Here is a 19,076-nt window from a genome sequence, read left to right as displayed (position 1 = left end):
GCCGTTCGTTGAAGGCGAAAAACAAACGAAAAGTGAACACGCAGCTTGTGTGTGTGATTACTAAAACGTTCAGTCGTTGATTTCGCTCCGCATTTGTAAACAAGGATAGTTGAGCGTCCTCCTCCTCACCCCCCCCCCCCCCCCCCCATGTCTAGCGAAATAGTGCATTTGGCACCTAGTTGGTCTGGTGAATACTACCTTGCTCAAACAAACGTATTTAGCATTTCAGAAGCTGCACTCGGTTTTTTTTTCATTCCCGTACGACTATTCTATTTATTCCTGACTTGCAGACCATTCATTTTCGCCTGGTTTCATTAACATATGCCTTGGTTATTACTATAAGGCATGAGTGGGCACATATCTGACAATGCACAGCCTTTGGGTGTACTTAACATTTTCGCGTGGCTTATATTCCCATAAAAGGCACAAGTTTTTGTCAGCTGTTGGGTTATCACATCCCCGAAACATATTTTTCTACGACGTACATATTCGAAGCAAAGCCGCATTTGTTGTCTGCGCTGCAAAACGAACCAACCTCTTACAGTGCCAATATCAGGTCTAAACGAGGCGACAATAAATAGAATTCACTTGTGCTGACGTGTTCGAAGGTGACAGCGGTGATATGCTGCTGCCGTCGCCGACGCCCGCAAGAGCGGCCAAGACGCGCGCAGAACCGCCTCCCCGGGTAGCTCTTGTTGGCGTTAGAGCGCTCTACTAAGACGCAGCTGTTTTTTTAAGTGCCCTAAACATGCAGTTAGCTTACAGACGTCACCATAACAAGTTGTTTAGTGCGCGGAAAGGCAAAGAGAAGCGAAAGAGAACCAAAACACTGCATGACCACCTATCAGCCACCCAGCGCTAATCCCGCTAACGCCGCGGAGAAGCGGCGGCAGGCGGCGCAGCGATCGCGAATCTCGAGGCGTATAGCTTCTGGCGCCATTTTAAGAAATCAACCGGCAACAGTTACGCAAGGTTCCACTAGATAGGTTCCACGTTCTGCTTGCAACGCACGTGGAGTAGGGAAACGCGGTTCTATAAACGTTGAAGTAGGGCGCCTCGATTAACGCGCGTCTTCTTCGTATGGCAGCGTTCGCATCGAGACACCCGGTTTGGAGCAGTGTAACGCGGGAAATTTAAAATGATTTAAGCAAACCTTTGGCGTCTTTACCTGGGGAGGAGCGCGACACAAGAGGAACAACATGACAGGTGAGCGGGAAAGCGAAGGGAGGCATTTACTTCGCAAAAGCCGATAAAGACTATCGTCTTTTGACGGCATTTATAGCGAAAGGAGCAGATACGCGGCCAATTTTTTTTGTAGAGCCACGTGTGTGAATTCAAGTGGCGTTGCATGGGCAATTGTTATGGGTGTCGTTTAAAGCTTTGCTTTCCAACTATCTTCACAGCGTCGATTGGAGCCAATTTTTTCAGATATTCAATACCTTTACTCCTCACTACAATCACATGTTCTAGACTCCTGGCTAGGCAATATTGATCTTTCTATAAACCCCAGTAAATGCTCATTACTGGTCATTCCATTCTCTAGGCAAGTTAATATCACTGTTATCGCCAATACACCATCCCAAAGGTTTATTCATTGAAGTATCTTGGGATCATATATACGAGCGTGCTTGACTGGACCCACATAAAGCTACCACAGCTGTTAAAGGTGCACGCACAGTAGGAATGTTGCGGATTTTCAACCATTGAAGAAAAGGTATGCGCAGGAACGCACTTTTTATGATATACGGAATGTATATTCGGCCTTTTTTAGAGTTCGGATGCGCGTTATTATCTTGGTCTGCGACATGCAAGCTCCATCGCCTGTTCTTCCTGGAACGGCTGCAGCTACGCGGCTGTTTAGGATTGCCTGAATGCGCGGCTGATTTGTTTCTTTTTATAGAAGCCCGGATCCCTCCACTTTTAACCAGATATCGTATAATAACGGTGACTACCTTCCTACGAGCCGATGAATTTGTGGCTAACGGTTCCCAGGTCGATGTACATCTTTATCACACAACCGGCTCCATTTTATGTACTTCAGTGACCTCAATCGTATCGCCCGCAATGTACCTTAATACAAAGCTTTATTCCTCCATTACGTGTACCAATCAAAAGAATCACTCCTCTTATTGATAGAAGTTTACTCCCCTCCAGATGTATTTCCGCAACATCTTCCCCCAAAAAGCTAAATTATTGCCTTCCCGCCTACCCAAAAGGCTCCACGAAGATCATTTTGCATGCATTCAGCATGATGCGATTATTGCCACAGATGCCTCACAGTTCGAAGAAAAGTCAGGAATTGGTATATATTCTCCTTCCCTTAACTGGTCCTTTTCGGTTCCTCTAGTTCATTTCATCTCTATATTTGATGCTGAATTTTTGGCGATCGTATTACCACTATAGAAGTTAGCTCCATCGATCGTTCCTCCGGTTGTAATTACTGATTCTCCTTCAGTTTGCTCTGCTCTAACTGCACCTAGAGTTTCCCATCTATAACAGACATTCAGATCTCTTCTGTCACCTCGTCAAACTGAGGTTAACAGTCGTCATGCTCCTGGGCACTCAGGGATTTTTTTAAACGAAGCTACGGACTGGCTGCCACAAATATCGCTCTTTGAACCAGTCGTAAAGGTCACCCAGCTAACCGGGTAATTACGTCGGCAATGTATCGTAGAATGCTAGATCTTCAAGGCTAGCAGGAATCCGTGTCATTGTCATTGGACAAATTTAATCACTTTAATTTCCCTGGAAACCAGATTGGTGCAATTCGGACAGGTATCTTTATAGGTCACGTTTAGCGCAATATCTTCTTTCTAGCTACTGTAATGAAGGTGAGTCCGTCGACCATTACATGATGGCATGTAAGAGAGAGAGAGAGAGAGAGAGAGAGAGAGAGAGAGAGAGAGAGAGAATTAGGAATTTGAGGGAAAAGAAAATATGCAAAAACCGTGGGGAATCCGGACATTTATGTGTAGGACATTTCGGTGCAGCACGTCTCAGTGCGGACATTTCGGTGAACGGAATGTCCCAGGCATTTCTTTAAACATTTTAGCTTTAATACTTTAGTTTCGTCAGATGATATAATTTTACGTTCGAGAGTTGTGTTTGGTCCGCACTGCAAAGAAAAGAACGCTAAACAGAGGCGGAGCATTAGCGCCTAAAACCCTGTTTCGAAATTAAATGTGAAAAATTACTGAAGTTGTTAATTTATTTCCCTTCTACATCTTTTTTTTTATTTTAGCATTCATGTGAACAACTCTAATATTTTAATTCAAGTGTTACCGAAAGGCTTTGATTTCACTTCACCCACCGCTGCAAGACGCTGCTGCTTTTATTCCATTCCTATCTCTCCCCCCCCCCCCTTCCCCGTCCACCAAACCACCGCGAAAAGAAAGAAAGAAAGGAAACGAGCTAGCTTAAGCGCGCGTGCATCCATTTTAATAATTCATAATTTTCTCTGCCGATTAAAGCGCTGGACACATGTACGACTAGTGCACGCGATTCGCATGCGACTGGTAGTTACGATTGATCGTTAGGACCCGTTTTGGCGTCGATCGCTGGTCGGAGGAGGCTCACGACGGGCGACTGGCAAGCCAGATGCAGTCGTGCCGTCGTTGAGATCGTCGTGAGACCACAGCCAATGAGAGCCCGCTGAGCCCGCAAACGGCTTGCGTTCTCTGGTCGGCTCGGGTGTTGAGAACTTTAGGCTTAGCGTCCTGGCGAATATTTCATCGCCGCTACCTGTGCAACTGCGAATGACAATCCGTAACACAACTTTGCACCACACTATCATCCCCTTTCTCGCATGTGAAACTTTATTTGAGCTACAACTGCCGTTGGAGCGATCGGTGACCGAGACACCTGCGTAGCCTGTTTCGATGCTTCCGCGCAGGTATCGCCATCTCTCGGCCGCTCGGCGCACCGCGCGCCGCGACATCCACGGTCGGTCAGCATATATCTTGCATCGCGGCAGATATCGGATCGCCGCTTTTAAAATAAGCCCTGAGAACAATCCCTAGCACAATTTTTCAACACACTAACACCTACTTTCTCGCATGTGGAACTTCGTTTTAGCAATCAGATTGATTCGGAAAAGCAGCGAGAAGCGGTTGTTACCGTGTTCTTGCTACCGTGGTCTGCGCCGGTTCGAGCCGCTGAGTGCGCCGAGCTGGAAGGCGCGGCCGGCGTGTGCGCGGACTGTTTCCGATGCAGAAAACGCTTCACGATTGCCTGCTTTATCTATTTCTTGCGTACAAACGCGCGGAATCTACAAATTCAGCTCAGCGATCGTCGTAGTTGACCATGGAGCAAAAACAGTGGTCGGAGCGGCGCCGACGAGGCATCGCACACCAGCATCGGGCCATGTGTCTCAAATTCACGCGTACGACTAGTCGTGGTGACAGTCGTAACGATAAGTCGCATACGAATCGCGTGTACCAATCGTACATGTGTCTAGCGCTTTATTCTTGCAGTCGGTGTTGGTTCTACTCAAAAACTAGCCATTGATCGCACTTACGGTGGAGTGGCTAACGGGGTGGGAGTGGGGAGGGCTAAGCACTGCCGGGTATAACCAGCAGTGCTTATACCAGCCCCCTTGGTAGAGAGAGGGGGGTGTCACTTTAGCTTCTTCAAATTGTAAACTGGGCATCGAAAACGTGAATACGACTGTCGCGGCTCTCGCAAAACCAGCCTATTCAAAATTTACCCCTCTTACAATGGAAGAAAAGGAGGAATGTCGGCGGTGTCCATGATATGCGCGACTTGGAGAGTTAATTGCAGGTCGGGCGACTGAAAGGAAAGACGGCGATTCCTGGAGAGGGGCGCCTTCCGTGTGGCCGCGACGCGCGGAAGCCTTGCAGCCATCGAGCTTGTTCCTCGATGGGGGCGACAGGCGCCAACGATCCTGGTCATTGTGTCCTCAGGGGCTTTTCGGGTGGCGTTTTATTGTGCACTAGAGAGGTTGTGTGAGCTCACGCCGAATGTATCGCTTTTTCTCGCATCAATGCGGTGACACTATGGAGAAGGTGATGGCCGCTATGCCTGTAAGATTTCCACGGGAAATTGAACATATTACTGAAAAAGAAATCTGGGAAGGGGGAAGTTTAAAACTTACAGACGGAGAGGGGAGGGAGGGTAGCTGGGAGAATTAAAATATAATGAAAGTAAGCATGTAAAGCTAAAACGGAGGTTGGTTTACCGAACAGAATTGGTGGTATTTGTACGCACAACCTGTACGCGCTTGATCAGCATTGAGGAGATATAGAAGCTGCAGCTGTTTTCAAAAGGCCCGTTCTTCCTCCGCGACAATATCCTAGACTTGTCCGTAAAAAAAAAAAATCTGGCGAGAACAGTGTCTTTAAATTCATTTAAACATGACAGCGCAGCCTAAATAAACTCTTTATAAGATTGTCTGCATTTTTATGGGCAACCGAATGTTTGTAAAGTTTTGGATTGTGAGAGCGTGCATTTTATTTAGAAAAAATTACATAAAGAATGCGTAAGCCATCGTAAACATCGGCTAATTGTCTTTGCTGATTAGCATGCCCCAAAAAAGAGCGAATATAAATAATGTCTTGTCGTAAATAAAAAAAAAACATGGGCAAAAGCTGCAAAACAGGTGTTCCCTGAACTAGGTATTAAAGAAAAATACACAAATGTCCCGTTTCTAAAAATACCTGGCAAAAAATCGCGAACACGGCGTCAATATTGAAATGCAATCGCTGCCCTAGGTTGTTGTCCAGAACCCATGTCAAGCGAAAATAAAAATATAAGGGCCGTTTCAAACTAACAAGCACCCGATAATACGGTCGCTGAAATGTTCGCGCAAGGAATTGCCGTGCGCCGAAACGTCCGTACACCGATATGTGCGTCCACCGAAATGTCCGTACACCAAAATGTCCGTACCGAAACGTCCTGCACTGGAAGTATTCTAGTTCACTATACTGGAATGTCCAGCAAGGAAATGTCCTAGACCTGGGACGAAAGCTGTGCGCTTCTTTGGTGGAGCTCCCACGGCTTCTAGTGCAATTTTCACCGATACTGATGAAACCTCGAAGCTTCTATGACATTCCAGACACAAGGCTGTGTCCGACTAAGCTACTAAACCGGCGGTTCCAGGCTTCGCAGTTGTTGTTTGTGCGGTTTTAATCCAATTGCTTGCATTAAAATTTTTAATCGATGCTCAGCCCTACCATCCATCCATCCACCCACCGACCCACCCAACCCATTCACCCATCCATCCATCAAACCGTCCATCTGTCGACCCAATTTGGTTTGTTAGGTTTTAGCCTCCAGTGGCGTTAATTTCTGCCCCTATAGGAATTTTAAAGCATTCCATCTCTTCCTCAACCCTTTGGCTAAAACGCAAAGGGGTAAAATCAAGGAAACCACGTCGACTGGTGTATGGGACCATTTTTTTCCTATATGGTCACTGGGACCATTTTTCCCATTTCCGGGGTTCACCCATCACAGCCACTGTGGCTGCTTTTCAGATTGAGTGGAAAAGCAAAAACCCCCGTGTGTTGAGATTTTGGCGCACGGTAAAAATCCCCAGGGCATCAAAATTAATCCGGAGCCCCCCCACTGCAGCGCGCCTCTAGCCCATGGGGTTTTATTACTCACACGTGTCAAAAAACACATGGGCTATGAGGCGCTTCGGATTAATTTTGATCCAGTGCGGACGACCAGCTTCGGTTGGTGGAAATGGTTGTCGCAGCTGGCACCACGAATGGGGTCCTGAATTGAGGCCACTACTCCGAAATTTTTGTGCTGACAAAATTTATTCTTTCTCTGTCTCGCTCTCTCTCTCTCTCTCTCTCTCTCTCTCATAGCCCATGTGTAGCTTCGGTGCGCTAAACCCCACAATCAATCACGTTCACGTCACGCAGCACGCGCTATTAATATACAACTTTTACGTTTCAAAATCATAGCTTTTGTGAATCTTGCGAAGCGTGGACATTGCTCGTCGAAGCTCTGTTTGGGCCCTCATAGCCTAATTCGGCTGTAAAGAACTCACAATGAAGGCAAGGAGTAAGAATGCATTGATAGACAACCCTCTGAATTTCTGTAGATTTTCTTATGGTACCTTTCACCATTATTTCTGAATTCTTTTTCTCCAAATCTTCTAGTTAACTGGCCTCCAGCGCAGAAAGGGCAGCATGACGTACGCTCCTCTGCCCTCAGGGACGCTATCTTATCACAGCTGCTCAAATACGACATTGGTTATCTGATGTTGTGCGGGTATTAGAATTTCCTTCCAATTTTGTGTTTCACATTCGTTTAAGTAATGCATTGCTGACGTTAATGAGTTGTGGATGCTTGTGCCAGGCTCACAGTTGCGGAGATCCTAGCTGCGCTTTCATTGACCCTTCCTGCGTACTACAGTTCATTAATTGACCCTCTTCCCGTGCCCTCTTCCCGTAATGACGCTGGCCATTCAAGCTTGCGCGCTACTGCGGCAGTTTCTTGTGCACTGTCCCCGTGCTGATTATGGGGTTTCATTCTTCGATGTTAGCGGCTTGTCCCCTTGAGAGAATCGACGAGTGGTGGGAGGAACTGGCGCACTGATTTTGGAGACTTGTGTACTCCGGTCGTTCTCTTTCATCCGCATTTATTCTTTTCAGTCTCTCTACGACCGCTACTTTTGTGTTAATGATTTATTTTCCTTGCAGTGTATACTTTTATCGCCGTTGGATGACGATGCTATTAATACGCCAAGAGACCGGCCTTTATCAACAAAGAAGGCGCTCAAACACTTTTGCTCATGTTTGTACAGCAGAATGAATATGGCTTGAGGGGCTGAAGTTTGCGTTCACTCCTGTCCTCTGTCCTACTTCCCTTTGGAGAAGAAAGAAAGAGGGCTATTGACACAGAGAGAGTTGGGTGGGCCTGTTTAACCATGGATGCCTGAAGTAACATGGGTGCCTGGTCATTTTAGAGCTTCTGAGAAAGCGGATAAAACAAGAAAGATGTCGCGCTTGTGTGGCAGCGAGAGAAGCTGGGGTGCTTCAAGAGGATTCCGAGTCAAGCGCGTCGAGACGGTAGGCAGTCACGCATTTATCCTTTGTTAACAAGGTCGCGGTACGCATGCAATGTAAGATGATTGGCGGAGGGGCCTGGAAGAAAAGGTATTCGGAGAAGGAGGAGAAGGAAGGGGACTAGAGGAAAAACACATGAATCAATCATATAAGGAAAAACGCATGAATCAATGCTGACTTAGCCACTTCCGGGCGATATCTCTCTAACGTCACAGAATGTTGTTAGCGGTATTGGCGGCAGCCGACCTAATCAGCCAGCGCCAAGAAACATGATTGGGCGATTGTAGTAGGGCCTCTAGTTCAGTTTGATCGTATCACTCGAATGCTAACGTCAAGTTAACTCACTGATGAGTACGTCTTTCGTGGTGGCCAACGTTATGTCACCTCCGCCCCAAATTTTGCAACTGTAGCGCAAAATATGAATTTTTCTCAATATGTCTTGCGTTTTCTAATAAATACATTTAATAAAAAGCGAGAAGATGGTGATGCTAGTTGTTGTTGTTGGTCCAAAAAAAATGGCTCGTACCCACTCAGGGGGATTGGCCAGGAAATGGGTGCTAACTGAGAGAAGAGGAAAAACTAATTTGGATTAAAAGAAGAAAAGTGAATAAATACAGAAAAAAGGTGAATGTAAACGGGAGTAAAAAGAAAATAAGTAAACTGACAGAAAATAAGGTGCGGTAGCAGATAGAGCTCACCAACTACAAAACCAGCACGAATGAATAAGGAAAGGATTGGCCGAAGGACAATCGTGGAAATTATGTAAGAAAATTAAAGAAAGAAGATTCCGCAGCGAAGGGGAGGCAGTGAGCGGGAAACAGAGGATACAGGCGCAGACATATTTTAAGAGTAGCCCGCCATCTTGAATTGGCGGCTAGCACGGTAGACGGCGTGATTCAAAGATGAATGAATGTACAGCGCGGCAAAGATCCCCGCGGCAAAAACCCAGTACTGTCGCTCCGAATGATAATATTAGAGGAAGAGTGATTGGGTGGGCCAATTGATTAAAAGGGTTTTCCAAATATCTTTTTCGTATGGAGGCAAACCGTCGGCAGGAGAGGAGAAAATGTTCTATGGTCTCTAATTCATTGCAAAATACACAGAGGGGGTGAAGGGGCCAGATCACAACGGTACAAATAATAATTTAAATTTGGCACGCCACAGCGAAAGTTAGTTAGGCTAACTTCGCATTCGCGTGATTGGCTAATCCGGCACTTCCAGGAGAACCGGAGGTGCTCGAACTCTGAACCTACGCACGCAGATTCAGCCATGCTTTTTAGGAGGTCTAATCTGCGAAAACGTGCCGAGGTGAGGAACTGCATGTGCGGCAAGATTTCCACCACTGGGCCGTCCAGTGCAAGTCCCGCCAACGTATCTGCCGATTCGTTAATCCAGATGCCAGATGCCAGCGTGTCAGATGCCAGAGCTATTTGGGGACGAAAGAGCAGTACAAACTGAGAGAGAGTCGGTGATTACTATTACATGTTGTTTAGTAGAATCTAATTTTCGAAGGGCTAAGATAAGTGCCAAGTATTGTGCATGAAAAGAGCTAGTGTAATCAGGTAGCCGGAGGGAAAAAGACCAATCTAAACAGGGAGAAACAATACCTACGCCTGCCTTCTGATTACGGACGGCGGCGTCAGTGCCGATAATGACATGACCTGGAAAACCTGTAAGGTGATCCTGCAAAATGCCAGATAAGAGATTAGACGGGAGCAATTTAGCATTCTTGGGGAAAATTTCATCGAAAGCTACATCTAAGGATGAGACGTGACGATTAGGTACGGTAACAGATGATAGGGCCACGCGTAACGGGTCTAGCAGGGATTGTGCCAATATCACTTGTGGGCGTTTGAATCTGGGCCATGTGCTGCTGAAAAACAACGACGGCCATATTACAAAGGCAGTCTGCGGTGTGGATATGGGCGACGCCATTATTCTTAGGAATGCATCCACAGTGAGGGCGTGCAGGCGGGAGACTAGTGTGGGAATTCCAGCTTCCATGTATAAAACGTTTATTGGCACGTAACGTGGGAGACCCAGACATAGTCTGAGAGCTTGTCGTTCTAGCATTACCAGCGGCCGAAGTTTGTAATGTGCGCTTCCTGAGAACAGCACACATCCAAATTCAAGCATTGGTCGTACATACATGCGGTAAATCATTAACAAGGTGTCACGGCGCATACCACATTTCTTGTGGCTAAGGCGTCTCAATAGCGAAACAGACCGCGCACCCTTAGAAGCAATATTTTCAATGTGCGGACGCCAATTTAAAGTGTATTCGTATATTATTCCTAGGTATTTCAGAGAATTGACCTGGGGAATTGTTTGCTGGCGGTAATTAAGAGAAATGGAGACTGGGCCACCCACCGGAAAGACAAGGAGAGCACATTTGTTCACATTTAAGTTCAAGTATAGACCATCTAGCCAAGCCTCTAGAGCGCATAGATAGGTCTGAAGGCATTGATACAATATGTGAATGTCTTTGGCTGACGCAAAGAAAGCGATGTCGTCAGCGTAAACGTACAGCTGAACGTCAGGGTGTATTGGAATGGAGCTCATCAGAACGTTAAAAAGCACTGGAGACAAAACAGAGCCCTGAGGAACACCGCGGGTTTGACTGAATACTAGGGAGGACAGACCTTGCTGTGAACAAAAAAAAATTTCTATTGGTCAGAAAACTGATAATCCATGAGATGATGTATTTCGGGAAAGGATGACGCTTAAGCGAATTGGAAAGAATTTGGTACTCAACGCTGTCGTAAGCCTTGGCAACATCCAGGGTGACCAGGACGGTCACTTCTCTTCGTGAGCGGGCCAAATGAATGCGGCTCTCCAAATCAATGTGGGCAGACCAAATTGAACAGCCCGGCCTGAAACCTATCTGTTTGGGGCTTAAGATGTTGTGGGATTCCAGGATATTTCCTATTCGAGTGAGCAAAATTCTTTCAACCAGTTTTACTAAGTTCGACGTGAGAGCGATGGGTCTAATATTATCAATTGTAGAACCCAAACCTTGTTTTTTAAGGAGGGGAACAATCTGAGCCAGCCGCCACTCATGTGGAACCCACGAATGCCGTAAAGAGTGGTTAACCACGTGTAGTAGGCAGGCGGGGGATTCGCTGAAGAGAAGTTTCAGCATGCGAACTGTGATGTTATCAGGTCCTGGAGCCGCGTCAGGGGCTAGACGCAATGCCTTCTCGAGATCTTCCATAGTGGCTTCCTCGAAGTCATCCTGACCACATCCTGTGAGGATTGGTGGCACCACTGATGTAAAACGCGTATGCAATCCTAGAGCGATCCGGTTCAGAAAATCTTGAGTTTCGTCCGGGGAATTGATAACGGAATCAGCATTCTGATCGGGAGGAGCCACTTTCCAACTGCGTAATAATTTGAACAGGGTGCTTTTCCTCCGCGGGTCTGATAGAAGAGAAAACCGGTCTGACTTATATCGTTCTTTAGCCTTAGCAATAGTGCGTTTAAAAATTGCGCGAATAAATTTGCTCCCATCTACGTGTTTGGCATGAGTGGTCCGTCCACCTTTTTTTTCTTCTTCGCAAGCACCATCACTTTTCCTTCAGTGAAGACGAGAAAGAATCTGAAAACCATAACGCCATCGCCATCAGCTCATTCATCCCGCCTCACGCGCATTTCGTGAGCTCGCCCTATCATTCACCAGGCTTGGGCCCTCCAACCGACAAACACTGGGTTCATGCTCGTCTTATCAACGTTTTAAATTTTCCAGCCTTCAAACTACGGACCCGGAGCCATGCTTAACCTCCTGGGCAACCTGCGCAAGCACTTCAACGCGCGTCGGGTTCACATCGACGGCAACGTGTTCCGCCTCTACACCAGTGCCACCGTGGCCTTCCTGCTCGGCTTCTGCACTCTTCTCACAGCCAGGGAGTATGTGGGAACGCCCATCGACTGCCACTGCCCGACGATGCCAGCCGGTGTCGTTAACTCGTTCTGCTGGGTGGAGTCGACGTTTAGCCACCGGAGCCTGTTCAACGCCTCGTACAACGACAGCGTTATCTATCCCGGTACGGGGCATAGGCCGAAGGGCAGCGGAAGCGAAGACCGGAAGTACCACACCTACTACCAATGGGTCTGCTTCCTCCTGTTCGCTCAGGCCGTCTGCTTCTACGCGCCCCGGTGGCTATGGAAGGCCTGGGAAGGCGGCAAAGTTGCGGCAATCGTTGCCGCCCTCGACATTCGTGCAGCCGTGACCCAGGATCGGGCCGAGGTTCGGTCCCAGATGGCCGACTTTCTGGTGGTCAGCCTGAACCATAACCGCTGCTATCTGGTCAAGTACCTGATATGCGAGCTCCTCAGTGTCCTCAACGTAATCGTCCAGGCTGCCTTCACGAATTACGTGCTAGGCGGAGGCTTCCTCACCTACGGCTGGGACCTGGTGCGCTGGCATCGCGGTGAGGGTCGCGAGTTCGTGAGTCCCGCCGTGATGGCCTTCCCTCGGATCGCCATGTGCACCTTCCTCAAGTATGGTCAGTCCAGCACGTTAGAGAACCTCGAGGCCATATGCGTCCTGCCACTGAACATTTTGAACGAGAAGCTGTTCGCCTTTTTGTGGTTCTGGTATCTGGTGCTCCTGCTCCTGGGCGTCCCGGCGGTCGCGTATCGCGTTCTCCTCTTGGTGAGCGCTCCATTGCGGCGCCGCCTGCTGGGCTGGCGCTACCCGGACAGCCAGCGCATCTCTGCCGTCGTCTCGTCGTTGTCGGCCGGCGATGTCTTCCTCCTCTGCCTCGTTGGTCAAAATGTTGACTCCCTCGTCTTTAGTCAACTTGTGGCCGAACTCTCGCGAAGACTGGTCAAGCTGCTACCAGCTGTACCATCAGCTCCGCCGCTCTTTTAGAAAAATAAATCCCGCACTCTGAAAAGAAAAAAATGTTGTGGCGCGGATGGCAGAAGAAACTCAAATATTTTTGTTTTCAAGCCTTTTATATGAAGTATGATTGCGGGGTATTTAGAGTACAAAAATCTGAACAAACGGCTATGTGCGCTTCGCTGCATGTGGCCTCTCACGCAGTATCACACTGCAAGCGCTCTGTGTCCGTGACATACAAGCAAAATTTTACTTATGAATTTGCCCCCGCCTCAATCTTCGATACGCGCCACCAGTAGCCGGGTCGGTCCTCTACCTCAGAACGGATAGACCTCCACAAACCACCAGTAAGCTGGCCGGTTACTTCCGTCTTTAGCCTACTTTATCGAACGTAGCTGGTTTTGAAACAATTCTCGCATATGCGCCATTGGCGTTACGCAGGCACACAGATAGGTCGTCATGGCAAACTTGAAATCACGGTGATAACGGCAACATTTCGCTGAGCCACGAAGTTTTATTGCACTTACGAGGATTTATTACTTATACGTTCGGCGTAACGGGTATAACGATTCCAGCTAGGGCAGAGATAGCAACGAAAATACCCAAAGGCAATAGGTACGGTGCAGAACGTGTGCACTGGAAAAAATCCGGGGTCATCTCCACTAACGTGAAACTGGAGGAGGGGCGCAGCATGCAGTGTATAAGTGTTTTCTTGGCGTCTTGGCGTTCTTCCCAAGGAGATGACACCGTTATGGGGTAGAGGTATACAGCTTTCGTGCAAACCTCTGGTGTTTTTAAGCCAAACGTTCTAAAGCGAGACGTTTGGAAACGAGTTTCCCGGTGTGTTGCTTTGGTAGTCGTTTTCTCGCGGAGACGAAACGCTCTAGCTTGAGGCGTTGGAAAACGACGTCCCGGTGTTTTAGTACCGTGACTGTATTATACTACGACGATATGAGACGACGTTAGCCCGAACCCTTCAGAGCTTACACCCTAAAATTCGCCGTGAAGTAACATAAAAGGTTCGACGCCAAACCAGCAATTCACGCTGGGGAGGCGGTTGGCCGGCGTGAGAGTAGTGTATTCTCAGTAAAAATAAAACCACCTGCAGTAATATGTTGACAGCATTTAAACAGAATGCCTCGGAAGTAAGGGTTGCAAAATGAACTTTGCGGCGTGAAGCTTTGCTGGCGTGAAGCTAACACGGGCGATGTTAACATGAGGCGATTGAAGCACACTTAAGTTGTGGTTTTTCTGTCACTGCCATCTTAGTACCAACAAAGTTTAAAAACCAAACGCAAACCAGCCCCTTTCCAAACATTTGTTACGTCCGGCTATGTGCCGTAGCTCTTCTGCTTTGGCAAGTTTCTGGGAGTTCTGGCTATGGGAGAACCTCATAAGCAGCGACCACCTGGACGTCCAGCAACTTCTTGCATCAAGGGCATCGGTCGCCCGGTCATCACTTTGATTCCCAAACTACGGAACCACTCCTACTTCTACGCTCAATAAAGTTTCGTACTACTACTACTACTCTGTGTCTCGTACAAAACCCAAAAAGCTAGAGTAAGTGTTGTCCAATACACTTCACTGGGCATGTGCTGCAATCTGGCTTTGTAACTTTCTGTGAGCCTTGGTGCCGGCATGAAACGAAAGATAAAGATAAGGGCGTAAGCATTGACCAATTAACGTCAGCGGCACGGGGCTCCTCTCTGGTACCCCCCCCCCCCCCCCCCAGCGGTGGCTCAGTGGTTAAGGCGCTGCGGTGCTGCTGAAGCCAAGGACGCGGGTTCGATTCCCGCGGCATCGGCGGCGGTTTTTCTGATGGAGGCGAAAAGCGAAAGCGCCCGTGTGTCAAGATTTAGGTTGCAAGTTAATGATCCCCTCGCCCCCATGTGGTCGCAATTAACCCAAAGCCCTCCACTACTGCGCACCTCATAGCCCATATGTAGCTTCGGGAGGTAAAACCACATAATTTGCATTTAATTTGCTCGGTTAGTTAGTAACACTGTGACTTATGGAACTTGCACTAAACCATGAAATTCCGAGACGCACGTTGGAATTTTTACGTGGTTCGATGTGAAAGCATTACGTTTTGTTTGGAGCTATCCGGTCCTGTATGTCTGATCATGGCTGGGTCGGGGTTATGCATCCTTCGCTGCGACAATGCTTTCGACATTGAAGTGCTAGGGTGAATACATTTGCAGCAAGGGAAAAGCTCTAGATCCATTGGGAGAGACGGGCGATGTAGGTGGCAGTGCCCTGTGGCTGTATGAAGCAACAGACTGGTACGCGTCTAGGAGGATGTAGTTATTCACATTCATGTCACATGCAATCGCCCCTATTTGGCATCGTAAGTCGCGCGGCTGGACTGAGATCTTTAAATAGTTTCCTCCTCCTACCTCAATAAAAATAACAATAAAAGGGAGAAACATGTTATTCTTGGCAAAGGGATTAGAACGCGTAGCAGGCCCTTGCAGCGTCAAGTCCTGGACAAACTTTAAAAAAAAAAAGTGAACAGTATCTTCATGCAATACCGACTGAAACTGTTTAATTTTGGGGATCGTAACTGAAAACGTTGGCCAACGAAGTCTATGTGGGTGGGTGCTACGGCCCTTATTTGGGTTAATGTTAGGTGGTATTAACAGTAAGACTAACGGTAGGCCAAGCAACGTTACACTCTTTCTACGTCAACTTGCGGATACCTGCTCACGCCGCTAGAACACAAACTGTATCGTCGTGAGAAAAGCGAGGAAAATTCCTACGAAAATGTTAGTGACCACACGTCGCTGTGCTAACTTCCCGTGGCCAACGGGGTGCTTCGGATTTGGTTTAAAGGGACACTGCAGTGAATTTGTCAAGCTCCCGTTTTTGCTTGCACTGCGTATAGTGGCTCAAATGAACACACTTTTCATCTTTTATCCAGGCGTTAACGTGGTATTTATTTTATAAAACCTGAAAGAAGAAAAACTACCATGCGCAGTTTGCGGTGGCTAAACCAACTAACCGCAGTGACGTGAGGTAAAGGTGCTAAGCGATTGGACGACATCCCAGGTTAGAATTCAAACAAGTTTCGGTTTCTGTTCTGTGAAACAACATGCTGACGTTTTGGAGATCCTCTTCGCGCCGCAGCCGTGCCGCTTCGCGTACGGCAGGGTCCTCGCGCCGTTGCCGTGACGCTTGGGCCTCTCGTTCTCGAACGCTGGGATCTTGGCGGCGTCGTCGCGCAGCCAGACGACACGCTTCGGCCTCCCGCTCTCGTACGGCAGGATCTTGGCGGCGGCGTCGCGCAGCTTCACGGAGCGCTTCTGCCTCGCGGGCTCGCTCATCGGGATTCTGTCTGCGAGCACGCGCTGCCGCCGCCTTGCGCGCTCGCCGCTCTGCAGCCTTAAGGCCGACCTCCATGCAGCGAAGTTTCTCGGCGAACGTGACCCGGCGAACGCCGCCGATGGAAGACAGGACAGGAAGTAGAACGAAGTACGAGGCTGTGATTGGCTGCGGCCTCAAAATGCAGTTTGCCGCTTCCGGTCGCGTTCGCCGCCGCGCGTTCGACATCTAGCTCGCGTAGATCGCCGACGAACAGCCGTATTTTCGACGCCGGCGGCGGAGCGGCCGCCGCCGGGCGACGTTCGCCGCCTTTTCGCCTACATTTCGCTGCATGGAGGTCGGCCTTTATCCATCGGGCGACTCCGAGCGCGCGCCAACAGCGAACGGATTTTATTACAACGCTCCCCCATCTAGTAAACAATCCAAGAACTAAACTAGAGGTAGCCACGCCATCTAGTAAACAATCCAAGCGCATCTTTTCATCATATACAAGTACCGCCATCTAGTAAACAATCCAAGAACTAAACTAGAGGTAGCCACGCCATCTAGTAAACAATCCAAGAACTAAACTAGAGGTGGCTACATACATACGTCGAGGATGGACAGACCCACGCCTTAAGGAGCTTCGCCCCTAAAAGCTGCCGGCTAGGCCCATACAAAGGGTTGCGACCCGCTGGCGTCGGCGGAGGCCACACCTTGCTCCCGCCGACGGTGGGGGACACAACAAAGCCACGAGAAGGGAAGGGGGTTATCATCCCGACAGGGTCTATCAACACTGGCATCTACACCTTCCCTCTTCAGAAGGGTGAGCAACTACATCCAACGTGCCATTACGTCCAACGTTCCGCTACGTCCAACGCGCCACCACATCCAGCGACCAACTACATCCAATGAGCAGCCACATCCAAAAGCATGTCAATACATCCATCGTGCCATTACATTCAACGGGCCAACACATCCAACGTTGGATGTAATGGCACGTTGGATGTACTGGCTCGGCTCGTTGGATGTGTTGACTAGTGCGGAGCTCGACCCTGGAGACCCAGACCACCCTCGTCTCCAGGGCCCAACAGGTCGCGGAGACCCTCTGGGCCCCCCGCCACCTTCTCCCCCTGACCCAGCCGTAAAATAAAGTGGTTCTCTCTCTCTCTCTCTCTCTCTCTCTCTCTCTCTCTCTCTCTCTCTCTCTCTCTCTGGCATTCCGAAGTGAAACTTCCATTGTAAACGCACTGATGATGGTGATAGCATAGAGTAACAGAGGGCCATTTAGTGGTGACGAATCACACCCGTGTGCGACTTCATGGAGTCAGTTCCGTAGCCAAGCCTGGCCAAGGCTCATCAAACGTCAAAATGGCGGTCTGCGCATGTCATGGAGGCCCGCCAGCTACCGGCTCATTGGGAGGAGTGTGGAAGAAGTGACGTAATTTTGTCGCGGCCATCGTAGGCCTACGGAAACTGTGTCCTAGCAACGGCGCCGAAGGCCGGACCACCGAGGCACGACGTCACTGCGCGGCTCGGCCAGTAGCCAATGGTCGGCGGGCAAAGACGAAGCAGACGACAGTAGAGCGACCGACAGCGGAGGAGGTAGTGCTTGCGCGCAAAATACAAGAGAAAAAGAGCGGCTGACCAATATGGCGGTTCCGGCTGCTGCAGAAGTTACATCTTTTATTTCCTCCATGGCGCATGCTGACCGGGCGGCTTCGGAGTATTAGATTGCGGCGCATCATCCCGGGTAGGTACTCGGAGCCACGACGTAACTGTGAGGATTCTAATACATGGGAATTTATGTGAGCTGCGCCGGGACTGGACTGAGTAGCGTAAGAGCGGGGTGCTACTGTAATGCTGTCGCATTAAAAAAACGAGTTGGCATTGGGAAGTTGTCAGTCCGCCATCTTCACGGGACAGTGCACGTTTTTTTCTGTGACCTTGTTCGTGAGCAATTGCCCGCGCGATTTCACTTTGAGAGATTTTACACCAACTAGCCCGAAACCAAGCATTACGGGTATTGCGTCCCGACTATAGTTGCCGTCTCTAACGCCCTATTTTAGTTGTTAATTCTAAGGTCTTTGCGAGGCAAATTTTAAAAATGAAATATCTTTATTAAAAACCGCCTACATTCTGCGAGTGTTTCTGTACGTGCAAGTCATGCGGCGTTCCATTTGTGCGATCAGATAAGCGAGCAGCAGCCCAATACGAGAGCTTTATTTACCATAGTAACTTCCGTGAAGCGTCGAGGCCACGGCAATGGTATAATCTAGTTCCTTGACGTTACCGATAATTTTTTTTTTATATTCTCTCTTCCCATCTCATGCAAAGCACCTACTACTCATCAAATCAGCAATACAATTTTGTTATCGCAAAGTGGCCGCACCTCGTGGTGTTTCCAAATCTCGACTTGCCTGAGTTAACGATGGGAAAAAACAATAAAAAATATGCGTTCAGTTGTGAATAAGCACGCCCGGGTCTCGAAAGCACGTAACAGCGCCATCCAGAACATTCACAACACTTACCTCTGCTTAAAACTTGTGCCCAGCGATACTTAATACCAAGTTATTTCATGCAATATTGCACTGGAATCACTTTCTCCGCATTCGTTTCTTTGTCTTTTGGCGCGAATTATTTGAAGCATTTTCTTTCAGCTGCACCGTGTATGTGTCTTTTTTTTTGCTTTTGTTTTTTCGTCTTGCGGCATGAATTACGTCAGCAAGCAGAGTGACAGACGCCGCAGTTTTCCTAGGTTAGGATTCTACACGGGTGGTTTGCGCCTGTTCTACTTACCTGCCATCACGTTTACGTGTCACGCGGCACGCACTATTATCCCACTTTCACTTTTTAAATTCGCAGCTTTATGAATTCAGTCTTATGCTCACAGATTT

The 19,076-nt window shown here is 48.5% G+C and overlaps 1 protein-coding gene across 1 annotated transcript; it reads left to right on the top strand.

Annotated features, from left to right (window-relative positions):
- The first annotated feature begins 11,805 nt into the window (after nucleotides 1-11,805).
- On the top strand, nucleotides 11,806-12,909 carry LOC144146427 (innexin shaking-B-like). The gene has a single exon (XM_077678380.1). It carries the CDS (start codon nucleotides 11,806-11,808, stop codon nucleotides 12,907-12,909), a length of 1,104 nt encoding a protein of 367 aa, XP_077534506.1.
- Nucleotides 12,910-19,076: the final 6,167 nt, after the last annotated feature.

This window comes from Haemaphysalis longicornis, unplaced genomic scaffold (genome assembly GCF_048455015.1).
Source record: "Haemaphysalis longicornis isolate Haplotype H1 unplaced genomic scaffold, Haemaphysalis longicornis Haplotype H1 scaffold_7, whole genome shotgun sequence".
In the NCBI taxonomy this organism is placed as follows: Eukaryota; Metazoa; Arthropoda; class Arachnida; order Ixodida; family Ixodidae; genus Haemaphysalis; species Haemaphysalis longicornis.
This window is presented reverse-complemented; position numbering and strand designations above follow the sequence as displayed.